Source organism: Anomaloglossus baeobatrachus, chromosome 2 (assembly GCF_048569485.1).
Source record: "Anomaloglossus baeobatrachus isolate aAnoBae1 chromosome 2, aAnoBae1.hap1, whole genome shotgun sequence".
Taxonomy (NCBI): Eukaryota; Metazoa; Chordata; class Amphibia; order Anura; family Aromobatidae; genus Anomaloglossus; species Anomaloglossus baeobatrachus.
This window is the reverse complement of record NC_134354.1, coordinates 149,525,473-149,549,227: the sequence shown is the minus strand read 5'-3', so window position 1 is coordinate 149,549,227 and position 23,755 is coordinate 149,525,473. Positions and strand designations below refer to the sequence as shown.

Below are 23,755 nucleotides of genomic sequence, written 5' to 3'. Positions count from 1 at the left end.
GTGTCTCAGTGTCAAGTACAAAGAATTAAAAAAAGATTTGAAGAGACTGGAGATGTTTTTGACAAGCCCAGGTCCGGCAGACCCCGCAAGACAACTGCTCAAGAGGAACGTTTGTTGGTTAGAAAATCCAAAGACAGACCCTCTTCCACTGCAGCAGAGCTCTAAAAGGCCTGGTCACCTCAAGTCCCTGTGTCAACTAGAACAGTTTGTAGGATTCTGTCTTGAAATGGCCTCCATGGTCGAATCAGTGACCAGGAGCCAGCACTAAACAAAAGGCAATTAAAAAAACGTGTGGCATTTGCCAAGTCCCACAGCCTGCTAAACAGATGGATGCTGGAAAAGTGGCAGAAGGTAGATTTCTCTGATGAATCTTCAGTTGAATTACACCACAGCCACCGCAAATACTGCAGGAGACCTACTGGAGCCTGTATGAATCCAGAAAAGTTTACTTTGGTGGTGGAAAGATCATGGTCTGGGGTTACATTCAGTATGGGAGTGTGCGAAACATTTGCAAGGTGGAAAGCAATATTAATAGCCTAAAATATCAAGAAGTATTAGCTACCTCTTACATTCCCAATCATAAAAGGGGTCAAATTCTGCAGCAGGATGGTGCTCCATCTCATACATCCATCTCTACAACAAAGTTCCTCCTGGTAAAAAAGATCAATGTGCTCAAGGACTGGCCAGCCCAGTCACCAGACATGAACATCATTGAGCATGTTTGGTTTCGTCTTCCAAGCTTCCTCTTTCATCCTACCCCTAAGAATCTAGATGAACTCTGGGAGGCATGTAAGACTGCATTCTTTGCTATTCCTGATGACTTCTTCAAAAAAATGGAAGAATCATTGTTGAACCGCATGGATGCAGTCCTTCAAGCTCATGGCAGTCACACAAAATATTAAATATGGCTCTAATAGCACCACAACTTCATTCACCAATGTTATGCAACATATCTTTGTATTAGAAGTTAATTATTTGTTTGAATTTCACATTACTTTCTGTGGGCAACAACTTTTGTCTTGCCAAAATCTGACCTTTCTGTGGTCATTAAATGATCAATATTTCAGCTTTGCAACAACTTTATTTTCAAAACCTAAACCAAATTTGGGAGGGTTTCAGCTTTCAAAAGAGTAATTTATAAAACCAATGGATAAATTTAAAGTCAGGTTATAAGTTTTTATTTATATAACATGGATAAGCGACAGAACTTCTGTCGGGGACTGTATACATTAGGTGGACTGTTCCCACTATAGCAGTGCCAAACATGTGGTCAATAACAGCGGTTTAGGTGCATTGTGGGGTTCAAAAGAAAGGAAACTTGGATTTGGGAGCACAAATTTCACTAGATTTTATTTGGAGGTGTGGGTGGAAGACATGTATGGATAGATGACGGGTACGAATGGGGACTTGTTTTTTGCAAGATAAGTTGAAGTTTTTATTGGATTTTATTGGCAGCATTTTGGGCTGCATAATATTTTTTTGATTGCTTTCAATAGAAGGCTGGGACCACATTTATTTTGTGCTCTATGCTGCACACCAACATTGGGATTTCTATATAAATCCCCCCAAAATTGATAAGAACACATAGATCTTTGTTTCATCCTTAGGTCATAACCATATTTTCAGCATCTAATTACTATGATGAAGGAAGTAACAGAGGGGCATATCTCAAGTTGTGCCCGGATCTAATTCCACGATTTGTTCAATATCAAGTTAGTAAGTGCACACGAAAACTTACACTTAATCAACGGTAAGCATACGTTCTTTCATTTTATGTATTTATTGGGAATTGCTTTAACATATCTTTTGTACAGATACATAAGCTAAAAAAAAGTATTTTGTACTTCAAAACCATTATTTATTCAAACTGATACATTTGTAGAGAAATTTGATTTCTCCATTTGGGACAAGATCTCAGTAAGAGAAACAAAATCTTCTACATTTGATACCTTTTAATTACTAATGAATATAAAATTATTAACGTTACAAAGCGAGCTTTCAACAATGCTTAGGTCTCTTCTTCAGGCATGGTAGAATGGGGTATCTGAAGATGCACATACACACTGAGTTTATACAGATACGCTGTTATACTGTCCTTGATAAAGAGAAATGAAGTCTTAAAAGAATGCATTGTAATATTTATTCTATTTTTGCTAGCCATTAAAAGCTATCATATCTACAAGGTTATTGTTTTGTTACTTACTGATAGCAATAAATCTTCTTTCAGCCTGCCAACACGGTGCCAGAACATTTTTGTAGTGACTAGAATTGCATGGTTGTGTCTGTCAGACTAGACTATAACATTGTCCGGTCTTTGGTCAAATACATTTTAATGTCTTAATTCAATAATTATTTTCAGAATTTCTAAATGAGTTTTTGTCACATAGTGTTTGGCTCCAGACTAAACGTGTCATGGCGACGTCAGAAGCTGTTCAGACTACAGAATCTAACACTACTCTCTATGCTTTCTCTGGTGTTTCTGAGTTGCACAGGCAGGCTCGGGTGACGACCAGCTGTGTGTTCATTAGTGATCGGACAAGCAGAAGTTAATTTCTGCTAGTCTACTAGTTACCTTTTGGATTATATGTTGCAGGAGATCCATCACAGTTACTTCACGCCTTTTTAAGATGGAAGAATTTGTTGTCCTATGCAGTCTATAGCTTATTGCTAAACCGGTCCATGTGCTATGGTGTTCCAGTAGCTGGTGATTTACTGCATGTTGCTTGGTGTGCTGTGGAGTTCCTCCTGTCATCTAGTTATTTCCTTTGTGCTCCTTGTTTTTCTCCTTATCAGTTGTCTGATAACTGTGTGTCAGCATGCTGTGTAAAGGTCCAGTCACACTAAGCAACTTACCAGCGATCCCAACAACGATAGGGATCGCTGGTAAGTTGCTAAGAGGTTGCTGGTGAGATGTCACACTGCGACGCTCCAGCGATCCCACCAGCAACCTGACCTGGCAGAGATTGCTGGAGCGTCGCTACACGAGTTGCTGGTGAGTTCACCAGCAACCAGTGACCAGCCCCCAGCGCCGCGTGGAAGATGCTGCGCTTGGTAACTAAGGTAAATATCGGGTAACCAACCCGATATTTACCTTGGTTACCAGCGCACGGAGCTACACGTGCAGAGAGCAGGGAGCAGCGCACACTGAGCGCTGGCTCCCTGCTCTCCTAGTTACAGCACACATCGGGTTAATTACCCGATGTGTGCTGCAGCTACATGTGCACAGAGCAGGGAGCAGCGCACAATGCTTAGCGCTGGCTCCCTGCTCTCCTAGCTACAGCACACATCGGGTTAATTAACCCGATGTATCCTGCAGCTACATGTGCACAGAGCAGGAGCCGGCACTGACAGTGAGAGCGGCGGAGGCTGGTAACAAAGGTAAATATTGGGTAACCAAGGACAGGGCTTCTTGGTTACCCGATGTTTACTGTGGTTACCAGCCTCCGCAGAAGCCGGCTCCTGCTGCCTGCACATTTAGTTGCTGCTCTGTCGCTGTCACACACAGCGATCTGTGCTTCACAGCGGGACAGCAACAACTAAAAAATGGCCCAGGACATTCAGCAACAACAAACGACCTCACAGCAGGGGCCAGGTTGTTGCTGGATGTCACACACAGCAACATCGCTAGCAACGTCACAAAAGTTGTTCGTTAGCAGCGATGTTGCTAGCGATGTTGCTTAGTGTGACGGGGCCTTAATAGAGTTTTCGTTTCCCCTGTTTGTCTATCACTGTTGGTGGTAAAACACTGAGGGACAGTCTAGGAGACCCCAATCCCTGCTCTCCCCCGATCACCGTGAAAGTTTTAGAATTGTTTCCTAAGCCCAGCACCTCAACTATTTCCAATTATGTCTGGGCCAAGAAGATTCTAAACCTTCTATATAAACTGTAGAGATGAGGATGGGGTCACACGGGCGTATAGCATCTGAGAGAATCAGTTGCGATATGCTAATGACACTTGGCTCAAAGCGTGAGACGATTGTCTTTCACTATGATAAGATTCTATCGCATGCAAGCATTGGATCACAGATGCAGATGAAGAGATTAATTTCTCCATTACTTGTCTCAGCGTATATTGGACTGCACTCAGATTACATCAGTGCAGTCCAATGTTTCACACCCACCCATAGACTTGTATGAGTGCACATGATCCGAGACACGCTGCATGCTGTGATTTTTTTTTTCTTCAATCCATTAGCGCTGAGGAAAAACTCGCAGATCTAACCTGTGTCATTGACTAACATTGGTCCGAAAGCATTCTGAGATTTTCTTGCATTGCACTAGTCCGATTCATATGCTCGTGTGATCCTGGCCTTAGAGAGATTGTCCACTCCTGTGCTTTTTGTAATATCCACATTATAAGCCATGAATGACAATGATAGGAATTGTAACACCTTATTTTTAAACTTCCTATAGACTTAAAGGGATTTTTACTTTTACTGTGTACTGCTCGTTGTTTACCGGCTTGCTCTGAAGTCTATCAGAGATGGTCGATTTCCTAAGGCAAGGAGTGTATCTCTTGCAAGCTCTTTGCTTTAGAGCTTTAGGCCAGGTACACATATCCGGCTTTTCGCCGGTTTGATGGATGCGGCGCATACCAGTACAGTATGATACAGTACAGTGGCAGCGCCGCAACTTCCGGGTCACATACTCCGGTCACATGACAGCATGTGACCGGCGCTTGTTGCGCTGCCAGTATACTGTATACTGTATACACTGTACTGGCGTGCACCGCATCCATCAAACCGGCGAAAAGCCGAATATGTGTACCCGGCCTAAAGGAGCTGCACTGAAACTGTCTGGTTGATAGGGTGTAGGTAGCTTTAATGCCCTGGCGCTCCTTCCTTCTGCAGTATCGGAGTGTGCATAGTTTGGGCCAGCGGCTCTGTCATGCCACTGGTCATGCAGACAGTCATCATGAGCACACTCTTCTCTGGCAAATAGGAAGCCAAAAGATAAAAGAGAAAAAATTGTACGCTGTCTTCCTATAGACTAGCTTAGTTTGGTATTTTGATGGTCTTAAATGTACAAATTATTTACCGGATGATGAGTTGGCTACAACCTGGACAGCTTTAGCCTATTCTCTATAAATGCTTCAGTATGAGTACAGAAATTTGTAAGAAATTTTTAATTTGCTTTGGTTTCCATTTTCCGAGATCAGTAACGTTTTCATTTTTCAGGGTATGGGGCTGTGTGAGGGCTTAATTTTTGCACCCTAAGCTGACGTTTTTACTGAAACCAATTTTGGAAAATAATATTTTTGATAGCCTTTTATTGTACTTTATTGCAATGTTGCATTGGCCAGACAAACGTAATTCTGGCGGTTTGATTTTTTTTTATCGATTGGATTAATTTATTTTATATTTTGATAGATTGGAATTTTATGAAGACAGCGATACCAAATAGGTGTATGTTTTGTTTTATTTTTATGTGGCAAAGGGAGGATGATTTGAACTTTTGGGGGTTCATATTTTTAAAAAATGGGGGAGGGTTTTTTTTTATACTTTTTTCTGTATTTACTAGTCTCCTTAGAGGACTTGAAGCTGCGATCATTGATATACTTATATGTATAACAGAAATCACAACCTCCTATGAACGCTGGCTGTGGGCTGGTGTTTACGGGAGAATCATAGTGACAGGCATGGGGGTTATCAGCAGACCCCAAGCCGTCATGACAACCATTGGTGTCTTGCGATCACATAACGCACACGCTGATGGGAACATGGAATGACGCACCCCCTTGCTGACTTGTGTTAGAGATTAATACTGGCATTTTACCAGGTAAACAGCCATGGGCTTAACTCCGATTCACCCGCGACTGTTAAAGGCCCATATACCAATATGTCATATGTCGGTAAGAGGTTAATATCTGAATGGTAACAGAAGTTATGCTGGTTACAACATTTGGAAAAATGTTCTACGTACAATCAGGAACATCACATAAGTCATAGATAACTGTGGTTAAAAGGAATCTGTCAGCTCCCTGTCCCTAACCGCAACTATAGTGGTATGAGTGCCCATTTATTTAATCTGACGTGGTGTGTGATTATTAATGCTGTAGTACTAACAAAATAAACTTTTATTCTGCAGCATCACATATTCTAATGAGGGGGGATTAGTCAGGCAAGGTGTCTCTATCCCCTGGACTGGTCCTGCCTTGCGTCATTAAATTACGCGTACTTGTGTAAGATTCACAGCCTACATAGTGATGTCATAAGAGGATTGGAGGCAGGACTAGTCTCAGCAGTCTCGGGAAAGAGACTAGTCCTACAAATATTAGCATATACGATGCTGCGCAATAAAAGTTCATTTTTCAAAAGGTGCAGCATTAGTAACCACATAAAACATCTTACGCATTAGAGAAATCTACACCCATACCGCCAAAGTCATTGTCGGGGACAATCAGGGGACCTGACAATTTGCCTCAAATATTTTTTTTATGTTATTTTGTTAAATTTACCACTTGGCTTGCTTCTTGTAACTTATATTATTTACACTAAGCACTGAATGGGGGATTTGGTGATTTGAGTGAGAGATGTATGTCAATTGCATAATTTTATTAACTTTTTTTCAACAAAGACTACACTAAGTTCATCCCTGATATTAAATGTTCGAAGTTAACCGCTTTATAATGGATTTCTTTATTTAAACTGAGTACCTCTTCCAATTGGGGCGGCTCCACTGATCCTGGAACAGTTTTTCTTTTGTATCTGTGCCCTTCTATTCCAAAATTATGCCCCCTGAAATAAAGATGCAAATGTGACACAATCAGTATTCTTATATGTGGCATATGCCAGAGCTTAGAAAGCTAACCCCACTCACACCACAGCTTTCTGTGTACGTTGTCTACAGACATTGAGCTGCTTGTGAGAGGAAGGATGTGGTTGTCGGACTAGGTCTCACTTAGTTGTAGTCCAAGCAGTGAAAAGGTCCTGGTGATAAAACCTTCATTATAAGTAAACAACAGCACACAGCCTGATAAGTTACACATTGAATTCAGTGTTTTAACCTCTACCTCACTGTATATTCAGATTATGTAGCAAAAATCTGCTGACAGAATTTCTTTAATAAATGTTTGCTCTTTTTTCTTTCTTAAGGATGAGTGCTGTTGAAGATTCTGCCCTCAGAGCACTTCAGGAACAATTGTTTGCCCATCGCTCTGACCTTATAAAAGCTTTTAAAGAGTATGACCCGGATGATACAGGTAAATAAAGTATTGTTTTACATGGTAAATCCATCAAAGTTAATTTATTTCAGTAATTCAATACAGAAAGGGAAATGCATATATTATATAGAGTCATTACACACAGAGTGATCTATTTCAAGTGTTTATTTGTGTTAGTGCTGGTGATTATGGCTTACAGCCAATGAAAACCCAAAAGTCATTATCTCAGAAAATTAGAATATTATATAAGACCAACTGAAAAAATGATTTTAAACTCAGAAATGTTGGTGCCTACTGAAAAGCCCTTACTGTAAATGCACTTAATAATTGGTCGGGGCTGCTTTTGCATGAATTACTGCATCAATGCGGCATGGCATGGAGGCGATCAGCCTGTGGCACTGCTGAGGTGTTATGGAAGCCCAGGTTGCTTTGATAGCAGCCTTCAGCTCGCCTGTATTGTTGGGTCTGGTGTCTCATCTTCTTCTTGACAATAACCTATAGATTCTCTATGGGGTTTAGGTCAGGCGTGTTTGCTGGCCAATCAAGCACAGTGATACTGTGGTTATTAATCCAGGTATTGGTACTTTTGGCAGTGTGGACAGGTGCAAAGTCCTGCTGGAAAATGAAATTTCCATCTCCATAAAGCTTCTCGGCAGAGGGAAGCATGAAGTGCTCTAAAATTTCCTGGTAGTCGGGTGTGCTGACTTTGGTCTTGATAAAGCACAGTGAACCTACACCAGCAGATGACATGGCTTCCCAAACCATCTCTGATTGTGGAAACTTCACACTACACCTCAAGCTGTTTGGATTGTGGCCTCTCCACTCTTCCTCCAAACTCTGGGACGTTGATTGCCAAATGAAATGCAAAATTTACTTTTATAAGAAAATAACACCTTGGACCACTGAGCAACAATCCAGTTCTTTTTCTCCTTGGTCCAGGTAAGACGCTTCTGGCGTTGTCTATTGGTCATGAGTGGCTTGACACAAGGAATGCGACAGTTGCAGCCCATGTCCTGGATACGTCTGTTTGTGGTGGCTCTTCAAGCACTGACTCCAGTAGCAGTCCACTCCTTGTGATTCTCCCCCCAATGGGAATGGCCTTTTCTGAACAATCCTTTCAAGGCTGCGGTTATCCCAGTTGTTTGTGCACCTTTTTCTACCACACTTTTTTTTTCTTCCACTCAACTTTCCATTAATATGCTTGGATATAGCACTCTGAACAGCCAGCTTCTTAAGCAATGACCTTTTGTGGCTTACTCTCCTTGTGGTAAGTGTCAATGACTGCCTTCTGGACATCTTTCAAGTTAGCTGTCTTCCCCATGATTGTGTAGCCTACTGAACCAGACAAAGGGACCATTTTAAATGCTTAGGAAGCCTTTGCAGGAGTTTTGTGGCAATTATTCTAATTTTCTGAGATAATGACTTTTGGGTTTTCATTGGCTGTAAGCCATAATCATTAACATTAACAGAAATAAACACTTGAAATAGATCCCTCTGTGTGTAATGACTCTATATAATATTTGCATTTCCCTTTTTGTATTGAATTACTGAAATAAATTAACTTTTTGATGATATTCTAATTTATTGATATGCACTTGTATATTTCATATACTGTAAACTGGACAATGTTTTTTGGTCACGCTTCATTTCTGGTAATTATTGGTGGATACAATAGCTTCAGGGGGACCTGGTTGACCTGACTGCATATGGCGCTATCCTAAATATTAGAGAGTATTCATACTGTAATGTGTGACCTCTCTCGTTTGTGTGTCAGTTCTCTCCTGTAATCATAAAGATAGTTGGTGTATGTCTTCCATAAAACGTCTAAGTTCTGATTCTTCTAAAATCTGAACATTGATAAATGATGTAGTCATCATACAGCAAATAATTTTACATTTAACAGGGAAAATCTCCATTAGTGATTGGGCTTCATCAATGGAGGCAGTGCTCCATCTGGATCTACCTTGGAGGACATTACGCTCAAGACTTGCACGATTGGTTTCTGATGGCTGGGTGGAATATCTTTCATGTTTTGAAGATCTGCATATTGAAAAATCCATTAAAGCAGTAAGTGTAGCTAATTTACTTATTTACTTATAGGTTCTTATGCTACATATGTACGTTATATATAATCCATAAAATTTGATGTACGGTAACTACTTGACATAAACATAGATCTTTTTTCACCGATTGTAAATGCTGCTGTTCCCGTGAACCTGGCATTGTTCTTCTTTTGTTCCTGTGCCGCTGCGTTCCTGAAATGTAGCATCATGTATACAAATGTTTTTAGCTAAGGGGGTTATGGGCTTCAACTCTTCCTCATCTTCACGAGGACCAAGCCCACTTGGGGTGAAAAAAAGTGTAGCTTTATATACAGTGAAGATAGAGACAAATCTCAGGAATGGAGAGGAACAAGAAAAAAAAAGGCTAGATTATGAACAGCGGTATTTATACCAGGTAAACAAAATCCATGTTTATTGCAATTCTTCTTTAAAGAGCTGAGATTATATTGTTTTATGTTATATAATTAATTAGTTTTAATATTCCTCTTTGAGAATATGGATTGGAATGGTTATGGATGATCATTGGTCAGAATCAAGAGAAACTATTCTGTATCAAAACTCCAATGACTTTTAGTAGGATCCAATGTAAAGTTATAAAGGGAAATAACCCTTCCATGACTGTTATAATTTCCACAGTCTCATGGTGTAGTCTTGTTTAATGACCGAAGTATTTCAAATATTCACATCTTACAAGATGTAGAGTAGAAATGTGTTTCTTCTTAAAGGCCGCTTTACACGTGTCGATTTATCGTGCATTCGCATGAGCGATCGCACCCGCCCCATCGTTTGTGCGTTATGGGCAATTTGTTGCCCGTGTCGCACAAAGTCGGTAACCCCCATCACACATATTTACCTCCCGAACGACCTCGCTGTGGGCGGCGAACATCCTCTTTCTGAAGGGGGAGGGACGTTCGGCATCACAGCGACGTCACACAGTGGCCGCCCAATAGAAGCGGAGGGGCGGAGATGAGCGGGACGTAACATCCCGCCCACCTCCTTCCTTCCTCATTGCTGGCGGCCGCAGGTAAGCTGCAGTTCATCGTTCCCGGGGTGTCACACGGAGCGATGTGTGCTGCCTCGGGAACAATGAACAACCGTCGCGCAGAAGGACGCTCGATTTTTTAAAATGAGCGTCGTGTCAATGAGCAACGATAAGTTGAGTATTTTTGCTTGTTCAAAGTCGCTCGTAGCTGTCACATGCTACGATATGTTAAACGTTGCCGGATGTGCGTCACTAACGACGTGACCCCGACGACATATCGTTAGATATATCGCAGCGTGTAACGGGGCCTTAGGGCTCTTTAATTGTTGTGAGAGAAAAAAAGTGGAAGAGCAAATGTAATTTTTGCACTGCAAGACGTTATTTACTGTGGAGATGTAATTCAAGCGTGTAAATTTTTATACTGCCCCTTTATCCTTTTTATATCAATGCAATGTTTAATATACTGTATATGTTACTTTTATTAGGTTCAGCCTAGTTTGGTTGAGACACTATACAGATACAAAGCAGACCTTGAGATCGTCTTCAACATAATTGACAAGGATCACTCAGGTATCGTAGTTATAACATTTAGGTCACCATTCCTCAACTCAAGTCCTCAAGAGCCACCATCAGATCATGTTTTAGGATCTTCTTAGTATTGCCCAGGTGATGGAATTATTATCTGTGCAATAAGTGACGGACTGGCTACCGGAGAAACCGCTAGTAATACCAGGCCTTGCTGCAGTTACCTGCATTGAACTCAGAGCTCTCACCTGACCTCCGGAGTTCAGCCCGGCCTGTCCACAGCTGTCATGAACTGAACCGCAATCGCCGGGGAATCATACTGCGCTCATGGTTCAGTCCTGCAAACCCGGAGTTCAGTCCAGGCTGCACTCCGGGGCTCAGATGAGAGCTTCGGAGTTCAATGCAGGTAACAGCAGCCATGCCTGGTATTACTGGCGGCTCTCTGGTAGCCAGTCCGACACTGTGTGCAATGATAAGGAAATCCTGACACATGATCTGTTTGTGGCTCATGAGGACTGGTTTTGGTGATCACTCTAATATGTCACATATTATGGCTTTTTTAATGTTTCTTGACAACTACTGATATGACTCAACATAAAAATCAGGACGTATATGCTGATTATTTTATTTATATTTTTAAAAGTAGTTGCATAAGTATAAAATATACACTATTTAAAGAGCTTGACCTATGAACACATACAATCTATTTAAAATATAGGTGATAGATATGTTTTCACTGGGGGTACCACCACTGGGACCTATACTGATCATGAGAATAGGGGGTTTGTGTCCCCTGCTTGATTGTAGCTATAATAATGCTAATGCACTATTGCTCTATGCAGTATCTATGGGATTGACTAAGGCTATGTCCACATCATGTTTTAGCCACATCAGTGGCCCTGGGCTTATGTCTGAAAGCCTGAAAAACGTGATTCAGTTAAATTCCCCAGCGGGGTTATGAACATTAACCTCTTCTTGGCATCTGGCGTGTATGTATGGGGCAAGTCATGAGCGGGTGAGCCCGCCTCAGATCAGGCAGATAATGTTTACGAGATGTTGAGAATGACAGCGACATTAACAGCATGCTGGCATGGGTGTACATCACTATGTGCACCCATCTGCTGGCCCACAATGTTATTACAGGGTGCAAATGGGTTTCTATGGGACTGTTTATCACCTTCATGCTTGTCATCACGGAGTGCCATTGAAATCCAGCCTGTGGCTTTGTTTCAAAAGAGACTGTGATTTTTGCTATATACATTAATATTGTACTATTTCTGTATATTGCACAACCAGTCAGACCATCGTAGGTTCAAGTACTTAAGGGGAAATACCAAATATACTAAAAGGAAAAATATGAAAAAAGTAAAAAAAAGCGTAAAAGTGTAAATCACACACTTTTTCCCCCTATTAAAAATAAAGATTTTAAACAAATTAAAAAAAAATACACATACAGTTAGGTCCAGAAATATTTGGACAGTGACACAAATGTTGACATTTTACCTATTTATCCAAACATATTCAATATACTGTAATGCAATCAATATGCATTTTGAAGTGCATATTCTCAAGTTTAATTTGAGGGTATTCAAATCCTAATTGGGGTAAGGGTTTAGAAATTACAGCTCTTTAACATGTAGCTGCCTCTTTTTTTTAAGGGACAAAAGTAATTGGACAATTCTCTCAAAAACTCTTTAATCGGCTACATAGGCTATTCCTTCATTAATCCATATTCAATTAATTAATTAAAAGGTCTGGAGCTGATTCCAGGTGTGACATATGCATTTGGAAGCTGCTGTTGTGAACCCACAACATGCAGTCATAGGAGCTCTCAATGGAGGAAAAACAGACCATCATTAGGCTGAAAAAAATAGAAAAAAATTCTTATTAGGGATGGTAAAATAAAGAGTTTGGTATATGCTGGGGAAAAAAATAGCACACTAGAGTGTTTGGGAACTCAAAGAGGCCTGGATGTCCAAGGAAGATAATAGTGTTGGATGATCACAGAATCCTTTCCGTAGTGAATCCACCCAAGTAAAGAACATTCTCCAGGAAGTGGGTTGTTTAGTATACAAGTCTATCATAAAGAGAATGCAGAGGGTTCCACGACTAGGTGGAAACCAGTAATCAGCATTAAAAATACAAAGGCCAGATTAGAATTTATCACAAAGCATCTAAAGAAGCCAGCCCAGTTCTGGAAAAGCATTCTATGGACAGATGAAACTAAGATCAACCTGTACCAGAATGATGGGAAGAAGAAAGTATGGAGAAGGCCTGGAATGGCTCATGATCTAAACAAAACCACATCCACTGGAAAACATGGTGGAGGCAGTGTCATGGCCGGGCATACATGTCTTCCAATGGCACTAGTGTTATTGATGTGATTGAAGACAAAAGCAGCCGGATGAATTTTGAATTGTTCAGGGCAATACTATCTGCTCAGATTCAACCAAATGCAGAAAAGTTGATTGGACGACGCTTCACCCTACAGATGGACAATGACAAAGCATTCTGCGAAAACAACCCAGTAGTTTTATAAGGCAAAGAAGTGGAATATTCTGCAACGGCTGAGTCAATCACCAGATCTGAACCCCACTGAGCATGCATTTGACACGCTTAAGACAAAAGGCAGAAAGACCCAGAAACAAGCAATAACTGAAGTCAGCTGCAGTAAAGGCCTCGCAAAGCATTGCAAAGGAGGAAAACCAACGTTTAGTGACATCCATGGCTTCCAGACTTCAGGCAGCCATTTCATGCAAAGGATTCTCTACAAAGAATTAAAAATGAACATTTTATTTATGGTAGAGTAAATTTGTTCAGTTATTTTTAAGTCTCTGAAATAAGGAGCCTCTGTGGAAAAATGATTGCAATTCCTAAACGTTTCATAGAATATTTTAGTTTAACCACTTTAATTAAACCTGAAAGTCTACACTTCAACTGCATCTCAGTGGTTTCATTTAAATTAAAAAAATAGTCATGCAGACCCCAAATCATAAAGATTCAGTCACTGTCCAAATATTTCTGGAACTAACTGTATTTGGTAACACTGCAGTGCTTACATAAATATCTGATCTATCGAAATATAAAATTAATTAGCCTGATTGATATGCACCATAAACCAAAAAATTAAAATGCCAAAAATGCATTTTTTGGGGTCACCGCAGAACCATAAAAAGGTGCACAGGTTGGACCAATGATATGTCCTCCCCTGGAATACAATGAGTCTAAAGGGTGCTTTACACGCTGCGATATCGCTAACGATATATCATCGGGGTCACGTCATTAGTGACACACATCCGGTGTCGTTGCGACATCGCGTGTGACACCAATGAGCGACGATCAACGAGCGCAAAAACGTGAAAAATCGTTGCTTGTTGACACGTCGTTCATTTCCTTAATATCGTTGCTTCTGCAGGTACGATGTTGTTCGTCGTTCCTGCGGCAGCACACATCGCTATGTGTGACACCGCAGGAACGACGAACATCTCCTTACCTGCGTCCACCGGCAATGAGGAAGGAAGGAGGTGGGCGGCATGTTCCAGCCGCTCATCTCCGCCCCTCCTCTGTCATTGGACGGCTGCCGTCTGACGTCGCTGTGACGCCGCACGAGCCGCACCCTTAGAAAGTAGGTGGATCGCCATCCAGAGCGAAGTCGCAGGGAAGGTAAGTCCGTGTGACGGGTGTTAGCGATATTGTGCGCCACGGGCTGCGATTTGCCCGTGTCGCACAACCGACGGGGGCGGGTATGCTAGCTAGCGATATCGGTACCGTTATCGCAGCGTGTAAAGTACCCTTAACTTCTGTACGTTGTAGAATTGAGATCGAACTTCTTATTGCATACAATATTAGCATCTGAAGAATAAGAGCCCTAATTTAATACCTTTTTTTAGGTTTGATATCCATTGATGAATTTCGTCAGACATGGAAGCTTTTCACCTCCCACCTTCATATCAGTATAGATGATGCGACTATAGATGACTTGGCTCATAGCATAGATTCCAATAAAGATGGTAGCATTGACTTTAATGAGTTTTTGGAAGCTTTTCAAGTAGTTCACAAATTTGAAAGGAAGGATAGTAACAGAAGATGAAAGCGGTTACACTAACGCTCGGAGAAGAATTTCCTGGTCGATACCGCCTAGAGGCAGGTGATTGTCTCTAAACATTAAAGTCAACGGTCTTTCTCAGCATGATGTGTGCCTGCCAGTAGCAAAGGATGGCAATGCTTGTCAGATATGATGAAGGAGAAGAGAATTATGTACAATCATGGAGCAAAAGTCAGTAATTGAACATTGGGGGCCTTAATAAATGACACTGAAATATTCTACAATGGACTGCTACATTGGATTTTTGGAACAAACATTTAATACCAGGTTTATAAGACTTGTAAACATTATATAGAATTGAATGCTTTCACTTAATGAGAAACTCTCCTTTCAAGTAACTTTTCAGAATAAGCTGTCCTGTGCGTCTACGTGAGGATAACACTATTTGTGGCTGTTATTAGACCTATATCCTGCATTTCACCCCTTTTCTCTTTTCCATGATATTGGCTGGGGCAGGAGATGAGAAGCAGTGATTTTCCCTGTATACAACTCCGCAAAGAAATGAGGGATTCCTGCTCTTTATTCACTTTTTCAGTCACAGAGATAAGTTGCAGTCACATTTAGAACATTATGCAGCAGAGCTGAGTGGTTTTGATCTGAATCAAGCTCTGAAGTGAGATAAAACACTTGTTACAAAGCGCTGCATGATTTTTTTTTTGCCTGTCCCTTGCCTTCTGCTTACTCCTTTTCCACTTTCCCTCTACATAGAGTATAATGGGCTGTGTCAGGTGACACTTGCAGTCCGTCTACTCTGAGCAACATGGACACGAGATGCTTTTCACAGTGGATATTAAGTTCAGGAGGCAGGGGAAGAAGTGTAAGATAAGTGGGAAGGAAGCTGATTTCTCGAATATAATAAATTACAAAGATTCGTAGAGTTGCCTGTACTCCTGGACTATTCATTTATGCAGAGTTTGTTGGAAGTACAGTTCCCTTCTAACACTGCAATGAATATAATGTACAATAGGCAGAATAATATAACCTTTAATAATGTTCACAGTTAAAATAGCCAATGACAGAGAAAGATTTACTATTACAGCTGTGCCAGCCTCAAAGCAGTGTCATAAAGTAATATAAATCGTATATCTGCACTCACAGAGTACATACTGGGAATGGCATGAATCACAAAATGGCTTTTTGAGAATATGGTGGTCTGAACCAGTGTAAGAAAACATTTATTTTATTTAGACACAGGACAATATTTAAATGACAAGATACTTAATGATAATGTAATAGCTTAAACAGGAAGTAAAAAAAATATCAGTCTATAGTAATGCTAAGTAAAGGGAATATGTCAGCAAGTTTGTGTTACCTCATCTGAGAAAAACATAAAGTAGGCAAAGAGACTCTAAATCCAACAATATATCACTTAGATTACTGGGTGTAGCTGTTATGACCCAATCAGAGCTTTTAGATTTAGCAACACAGCAGAGCTAGGAAAACTAATCCTGCCCACACCAAGCTCTCTATAGAGATTGTACATAGACAGTGAGGTGTCAATCAGAGGAGGGGGGGGGGTCAGACTGCTGTTCACCAGACAAAGTAGCCCAGCAATGATAATCACCAGGAGATAAAGCCTTTAGTTTATGTAAATAATAACAACAGCTTGATAAGGGAGGCATAGTTGATTTTGTTGGGGTTTTTTATTGTAATCCCTATAGCATGCTGTCCTCATATTACATAGCAAGACCCTGTAGACAGATTCCCTTTAATAAAGTTAGTGTGAATCAATTTACAGGACCATTGGCCTCATCAGTAATCTGTGGTCGCTGGATGGGACACCCAAGAAATTTCTCGTACCTGGCAGCATGCAAGGCTCCTTTTTTGACTAGCTGACCTGTCGCAACATAATTGTTGTGGCATGATGCATATATAGCATCGCTCCAGGCCGGCTTATCAAAAGGAGAGCTGCGGTTATCAGACCTCCCATACAGCGGCCTAAACTGGTCTTCAATACATTACATGGTAAAGTGAATGGAGTCATTCAAAATTGTAACTTATTTGACAAAACTACAGCCTCCTATACAGCAATGTCAACAACAAAAAAAAGTTCTGGCTCTTGGAAAAAGGGGAAGAAAAAAACCCCAAAACAATAATAAAGGTTTAACTTTCTTGTTCTCAGCACTGCATATAAGACTGAGCCTACACAAGGAATTTGGCCTTAACATCCATCATGTATACACCGCTGCTACATCGCTGCTACATCGCAGCATAGTGGAAATGAATGAGCTTGCATTGTAAGAACGAGTAATAAAATGTACAATACAAATTTGTCCTTTTATATGTTTAGGTAACTGTGCTGCTGTATGGAGGGCGAACCCAAACATATTCCTTGCACAGGGAACTCTTTGTCCAAAATGGTCTTTTCCTAAATGCTCCATATACACAGTCCCCATCCTCACAGTACCTGTAATTCAATGTGACGCTGGAGCTGCCCATTGCTGCTACCGCTCAGGGCCGAGATGAGGGGTAGACAGGGTAGGTACCTGCCTAGAGCACTACCTTCTACCTCTACAAGGGGGGGTGCACTTCGATAAAAAAAATGCTGAATGTCTGCAGCCGCCCAGCACTCTCTTCCAGCCACAGACATTCAGCATGACTGCGGCGCAGGCACATAGGTTACCAGTGTCAGGTGTCAGTCACCTCTCGCTCTGCCTGAGCCCCGGCTGTCGCTCCCTCCCTGCACTTAATTGTATACATGTCTGTCACAGGCAAACATAATTGGTGGGAGTTGCAACCGGGACAGGAGCAAAGGAGCTGTAATGAGTTACCTGTCCCTCTGGAAACTGCAGCAGAATGCAGGCTACTTCCAGCCTGTGCTCTGGTGGATATAGTGTATGCAGGGGATATTGGACAGCGCAATGCAGTGACGTCATCGCGCTGTCCAGCGCCCACTGCTATCCACACTGAAATAGGAAATGGAGGCTGTGCTGGAGGGAAGCCTGGATTAGGTGAGTACAAGCTGTTTTTTTTTATTTTTTCTTATATTATTTTGCCTCTGAATGGAGGTTATATACATGGGGGGATGTTTTACCTGGAGCCGTGGAGGACATTATACTGGGCCATGTGGGGGACATTATAACTGGGGCTTGTGTGTGACATTATACCTGATGCCTATGGGGGATATTATATCTGGAGCCTCTGGTGGACATTCTACCTAGGACCTATAGTGGATATTATACTGGGGCATGTGGGGAATATATCTAGAGTCTGGGGTGGACATTCTACCCAGGGTATGTGGAGGACATTACACTGGGACCTATGGGGTACATTATATCTTGGGTCTATGGGGGACATCATACAGGGGCGTGTGGGGGAAATTATATTGGGGGCTATAAGGGACATACTGGGGTTTGTGGTGACCATATTGTTTAGGGCACTATGGGGAGCATTATACTGTATAGGGGACTTTAGAGACCTTAGATTTTATATTGGGGTTTGGGTGGATAGGAACACAGTGTGATGAGGGTGTACAGTTAGGAGAGGACAGCATAGTGGGCAGTATGAGGGCATAGTGTGCAGTATGAGGGCATAGTGTGAAGATAGCGCACAGAATGGAAATAGAAACGGCACAGCATGAAATGTGGAACAGTATGGAGAGAGGTTAGCATGGCAAGGGGACAATAGAGCATGTAAAGGGAAACAGTGGAGGGCGAGCGTTGTGGTAGTTATAGCCAATAATGATAGATGGAGTGGTGGTTATTGCTCATTAAGCAGACAGTGTTGCGGCTATAGCTCATTAAGGCAGACAGTGTGGAAGACATATACCATAGGAGGCTTATTTACGTCATATTATGGATAGATATTTTTATGCAGAGATCATTCTAATGACACTTGTTTTAAAGAGTACCATGTGGGGATGTGCTGCAGAAGACCGGAGAAGAGGGAAGTCTACAGAGATCAGCTGTGGCTGTAAAAAATCATCTGGCATCTGGACAAGATGGACACAAAAAGAAAGAGAACAACTGCAATTAGAGATGTCACCTATAAGGTGCCTGAATGTAAATGTTGACTTGTTGCTACTGACTACATCTCATCAACACTGTGGTTCCTGTTTGGTCCACAATCTGATGATGGCTACTCCTAGTATGTCCTTACCATTGTTTAGGACATATTGGGAGTTTTAAGTTTATGAGATACAAATGTCTATGGGGCTGACTTGACATTACAATTGATTGCTGTACTAAGCTTGGTAATGTTTCATGTATTGGTGATGGTTCTAGTGACATATACATATACTGATGGTGATACTAATGTTGTATTTTTTTTTTCGAATACTGGACTGAAGGGGTTTGTGGTGACACATTTATGTACTAATGGTGGTTCTGGTGCCGTATTCATGTACTGATGTTGGTTCTAGTAAACTATTTTTTGATGATGATTCTGCTGCTATTTATGTACTATCCATGGTGGTTCTGGTGATGCAATTATGTACTAATGGTAGTTCTGGTGCTGTATTCATGTACTGATGGTGGGTCTGCTAAATTATTCATGTGCTGATGGCAGTTCTAGTGACCTATTGATTTAATGTTGATAGATCTGGTGCCTTATTTATGTACTGTTGATGGCTCTGGTTTTGTTTATGTACTGATGATGATTTTGGTTTTGTATTCATATACTGATGATGGTTCCAGTGATGAATACAGCACCAGAATTATCACTGCATAACTACATCACCAGAACCACTATAAGTACAGGAATGTGACACCAGATGCACCATCAGAATATTAATACATCAACAGAACCACTAAGCATACAAGAATATGGATGTGAACCACCATCATCTATAATGGGGTCAGGTTTAGTTTCCATTAGAGTATTTGCCAAATACTGGACACCTTAATTAAAATTAAACAGCCCTATTATATTTAAGCTATATTAGTTTCCATGACGGTCCTTGGGTCTGACAGTTTTAGAAAATAGGGGGGTGAATATCACTATTTGTCCTTTATATTATGGAAATGGTCCACAAACAATGAATGATTTTATACCCATCTTTGAAACTGGACTCCCAGCCGAGCCTCATCCATAAAGTACACCACTTTTTTTCCTTTAGCTGGTATTTTTTGGTGAAAAAGGTAACAATTCTAGTGAAAGTGGTTGTCAGAGCTTGTTATCTAACCCCCCTGAGGGGGGAGGTGTTTGGGATCTTATTACCTTAGTGTCTGACCCATTCATTTGTTGTGGGGGTGGAGGGAGAGGGGGTGCCATCGGCTTCATCTGCCTAGGGCACCAAAATGCCGTGTTCCGACCCTGCTCCACCTCCCTTCTGTACATTACATCACACATCAGAGAGAGTGGCCTCTTCCTGGGGTTTAGTAGCTGCCAGACCCCTGATAACTGTATCTACTTCTGTTCTGTCCAAGAACAGGGGGCGTGATGGGGGTGCAGCCATTCCCCCTGATCTCTGACTGCAGGAAAACAGATGCCATCAAGGGGCTCTCTTTTACTAGACACCAGGAGCAGCCCACGCCCACTGATGTATGGTGCACTGTCCCAGAAGGGGGAAGCGCCAAGGAGCAGCTCCAGCGTCACACTGAATTACAAGTACTGTGAGGGTGGGTTTCAGCACTATGGATCGCATCTTTATAGTTTGATGGCATGGCCAATAGAATACGTTTTTATCTCCCTAGACTATCCCTTTAGCACTAGACGTCCCAGAGAGGGGTCATTTAACATTTCTACCTTTGGAACCCAGAGACAGGTCAAATGACCTGAAGGATTTTAGCTAACATCCTATAATCACCGTCTTTTGTTCTGTAATTAAGGCCATTACTGTCACACCACAGGAGGTTGTTGTTTTCCATTGAGTTTAGCCATTTAGTTTCTAGTTAATTCTATTCAGTTTGGACTAAGGGTCATTTGACCCTCTTTCGGGATTTCAGGGGGGGAGCTCGAAATTTCTGGGACTTCTAGTGTTAATAACTGAACTTAGGCTTATAAAACATTTATAGCTGGAAAATACTTGAGCACATTTCTACTCTTCTGACATGCCTATTGAAGCAAGTACTTATATTCTCTTTGAAATAATGATTCTGGAGTGTCTTTTCTTCTGCTCTATTTGAATCAATAACTTGATAACTTGGTGTTGCCATTCCTCCAGTAAAAACGTTTTGGTAATTTCAGCTTAATTGTTCTTGGATCAGTGGGGGTTTGACGTACAGATTTGCCATAAAATTGTGATGGAATTCTATACAACCTAGGTTGTCTACGATGTGCACTATCAACTTAGGGAACAGTTACCTTTATAGGATGGAGGAAGCATTATGAAATAATAGACCACTGGTATTTGTCAAGGCTACATCCATCAGGGCATTTGCTTATTTAATCTTATATATATATATAAAAAAAAAACATAAATATGCATACTGTAGACTGTAGGAATAGAGTAAGTAAAATATATCTTTGTACCGTGTTAGCCAGTAGAGATAAAAAAATTGTTTAAAAGAACTGAGAGTCCTCAGTGGTTGATAACTTTTAATGGCTAACTGAAAAGATGGTAATAAAATAGAATAGAATAGAGTAAATAATTCTTAATAAGAACTTTTAAAAAAAAAAATTCCATCCAAAGCAAAACAAACCTTTAATTCTTCCGTTATTAACAGTGGTATGTGTAAAAACTCAGTGATAGAAGTTATACCCTGAGGGTTTCTCCACTTTATTACCAGGCTGTCACAGGTGGGGGAAGGTGGTAGCTATTTATTATGTGAACTATGTTAGGCAGCTCAGCATAGATTATACCTGAGAACATATACTTAAGAGTCCTAGGATATAGCCCCAAGAAGCCAAACAACCAGAAGCAAAGAGTCGTAGTATATGTTTTGTAACCATGCGAAAAATATCTACTCAACATATTGTATGGAGATATTGAAGTGTTGTGACTATAAAGACCTGTGTAGTTTAGTTTTCACACAAACACCCATGATGGAATCCTCTTTTTCCCGGAAGATGTCACACATCCTTATAATTTGGTTCTTATTCAGGATGAAGCACAGTAAGTATTTCTATCAATTGTGTTGTGGTTTTTTTTTAACTACCGATCTAATCAATTTTCTATCTACAGTAAGAGTAATGTTACACAATGTAATATATACACACATCTCCAAATATGTAGTGCAATTTAATGGTTTACTTGTTTTTACTCTGTATTAATACTAAGTCATAAACATAAGTCAACTGTGAGTAATATGGGTTTTTCTTCACATGAGAAATATAAATCAGTAACAAGATAAATAGTTATGCAGTTTTTAATATAAATCTTTGCAAACTGAGTTAAAACAAGGAGATTGCTTTAAATTTAATTTTCTGATGTTCGCGTGGAAATATTAATCTACAGGTGTCTGCGCTAGGATTTATTGTCAAATTACTGGTAGAATAGTGGCAAATGTGCCATATGTTACACAAAGTACAAGTTTGTAAGAAATAGTTTAGTATGGGGTTAAAAAAAAAAGTAGAAAATAAGTATTTTTGCCACCCAGAACTCTGCCGTAAAACTATTTGAAATGTTGCAGAATTTCTGTGCAACTTGTATATTGGTAAAAACATTGTGACTTTTTCCAACCTGGCCAGCTCTGCCAACTATTTGAGTACCTACTAATTAGAATTGACACTGGGTATACTGCAGGTCATAGAAGGTTAGAAAGTTGACCTGTATAGAAAAACATTCTTTGATGATGTCAAGTGCTAGCGATAAACCAACCACCCAAATAGGTCCTAAAAACCCTTGAGGTGAGGCCTAAAATGTGATGAAGATAGCTGCCTTACTTATATCTGTATTCAGCTGGTGCATGGTAAACTAGACGTTATTTTTTGCATTATTTTTATATATTAGTAGAAAATTTCTTATACATGAAGTTTGAATATTCGGGGAGATTTAAAGGCTATAAACACCTATTAAAAAAAAAACTTGTGCGACACTACTCTATCCTCCTCCTCCTGGACCTGTCCTCTGCCTTCGACACAGTAGACCATTCCCTCCTACTACAGATTCTCTCATCTCTGGGCATCACAGACTTGGCCCTATCTTGGATCTCCTCATACCTAACCGACCGAACTTTCAGCGTCTCCTATTCTCACACCACTTCCTCATCTCGCCCCCTATCTGTCGGTGTCCCCCAAGGCTCAGTTTTTGGACCCCTGCTGTTCTCCATCTACACCTTCGGCCTGGGACAGCTCACAGAGTCCCACGGCTTCCAGTATCATCTCTATGCCGATGACACACAGATCTACCTCTCTGGACCTGACATTAACTCTCTACTAACCAAAATTCCACAATGTCTGTCTGCTATTTCATCCTTCTTCTCTGCACGATTCCTAAAACTTAACATGGACAAAACAGAGTTCATTGTCTTTCCTCCTCCTCACTCATCTCCTCCAACAAGCCTTTCCATCAAACTTGATGGTTGCTCACTCACCCCAGTCTCACAAGCTCGTTGCCTTGGAGTAACCCTCGACTCTGCTCTATCCTTCAAGCCACACATCCAAGCCCTCTTCAACTCATGCTGATTACAACTCAAAAATATCTCTCGGATCCATGCTTTCCTTAACCAAGAATCTGCAAAAACATTAGTGCATGCCCTCATCATCTCCCGCCTCGACTACTGCAACCTCCTGCTCTCTGGCCTCCCTTCCAACACTCTTGCACCCCTCCAATCTATCCTAAACTCTGCGGCCCGCTTAATCCACCTCTCCCCTCGCTACTCCCCAGCCTCGCCACTCTGCCAATCCCTTCACTGGCTTCCCATCGCCCAACGACTCCAGTTCAAAACATTAACCATGACATACAAAGCCATGCACAACCTGTCTCCTCCCTACATCTGTGACCTAGTCTCCCGGTACCTACCTGCAGGCAACCTCAGATCCTCACAAGATCTCCTTCTCTGCTCCTCTCTTATCTCCTCTTCCCACAATCGCGTACA

At 41.1% G+C, this 23,755-nt stretch overlaps 1 protein-coding gene across 1 annotated transcript in view; it reads left to right on the top strand.

Annotated features, from left to right (window-relative positions):
* The window catches only part of PPEF1 (protein phosphatase with EF-hand domain 1), an 81,694-nt gene extending 65,348 nt beyond the window's left edge, over positions 1-16,346 (top strand). Inside the window, exons 12-16 of the mRNA XM_075333423.1 lie at positions 1,608-1,750; positions 7,095-7,201; positions 9,066-9,229; positions 10,693-10,777; positions 14,623-16,346. Coding sequence (XP_075189538.1) covers positions 1,608-1,750; positions 7,095-7,201; positions 9,066-9,229; positions 10,693-10,777; positions 14,623-14,822 — 699 coding nt within the window. The 3' untranslated portion in view covers positions 14,823-16,346. The remainder of the gene's footprint in view (positions 1-1,607; positions 1,751-7,094; positions 7,202-9,065; positions 9,230-10,692; positions 10,778-14,622) is intronic.
* The last annotated feature ends 7,409 nt before the right edge of the window (positions 16,347-23,755 follow it).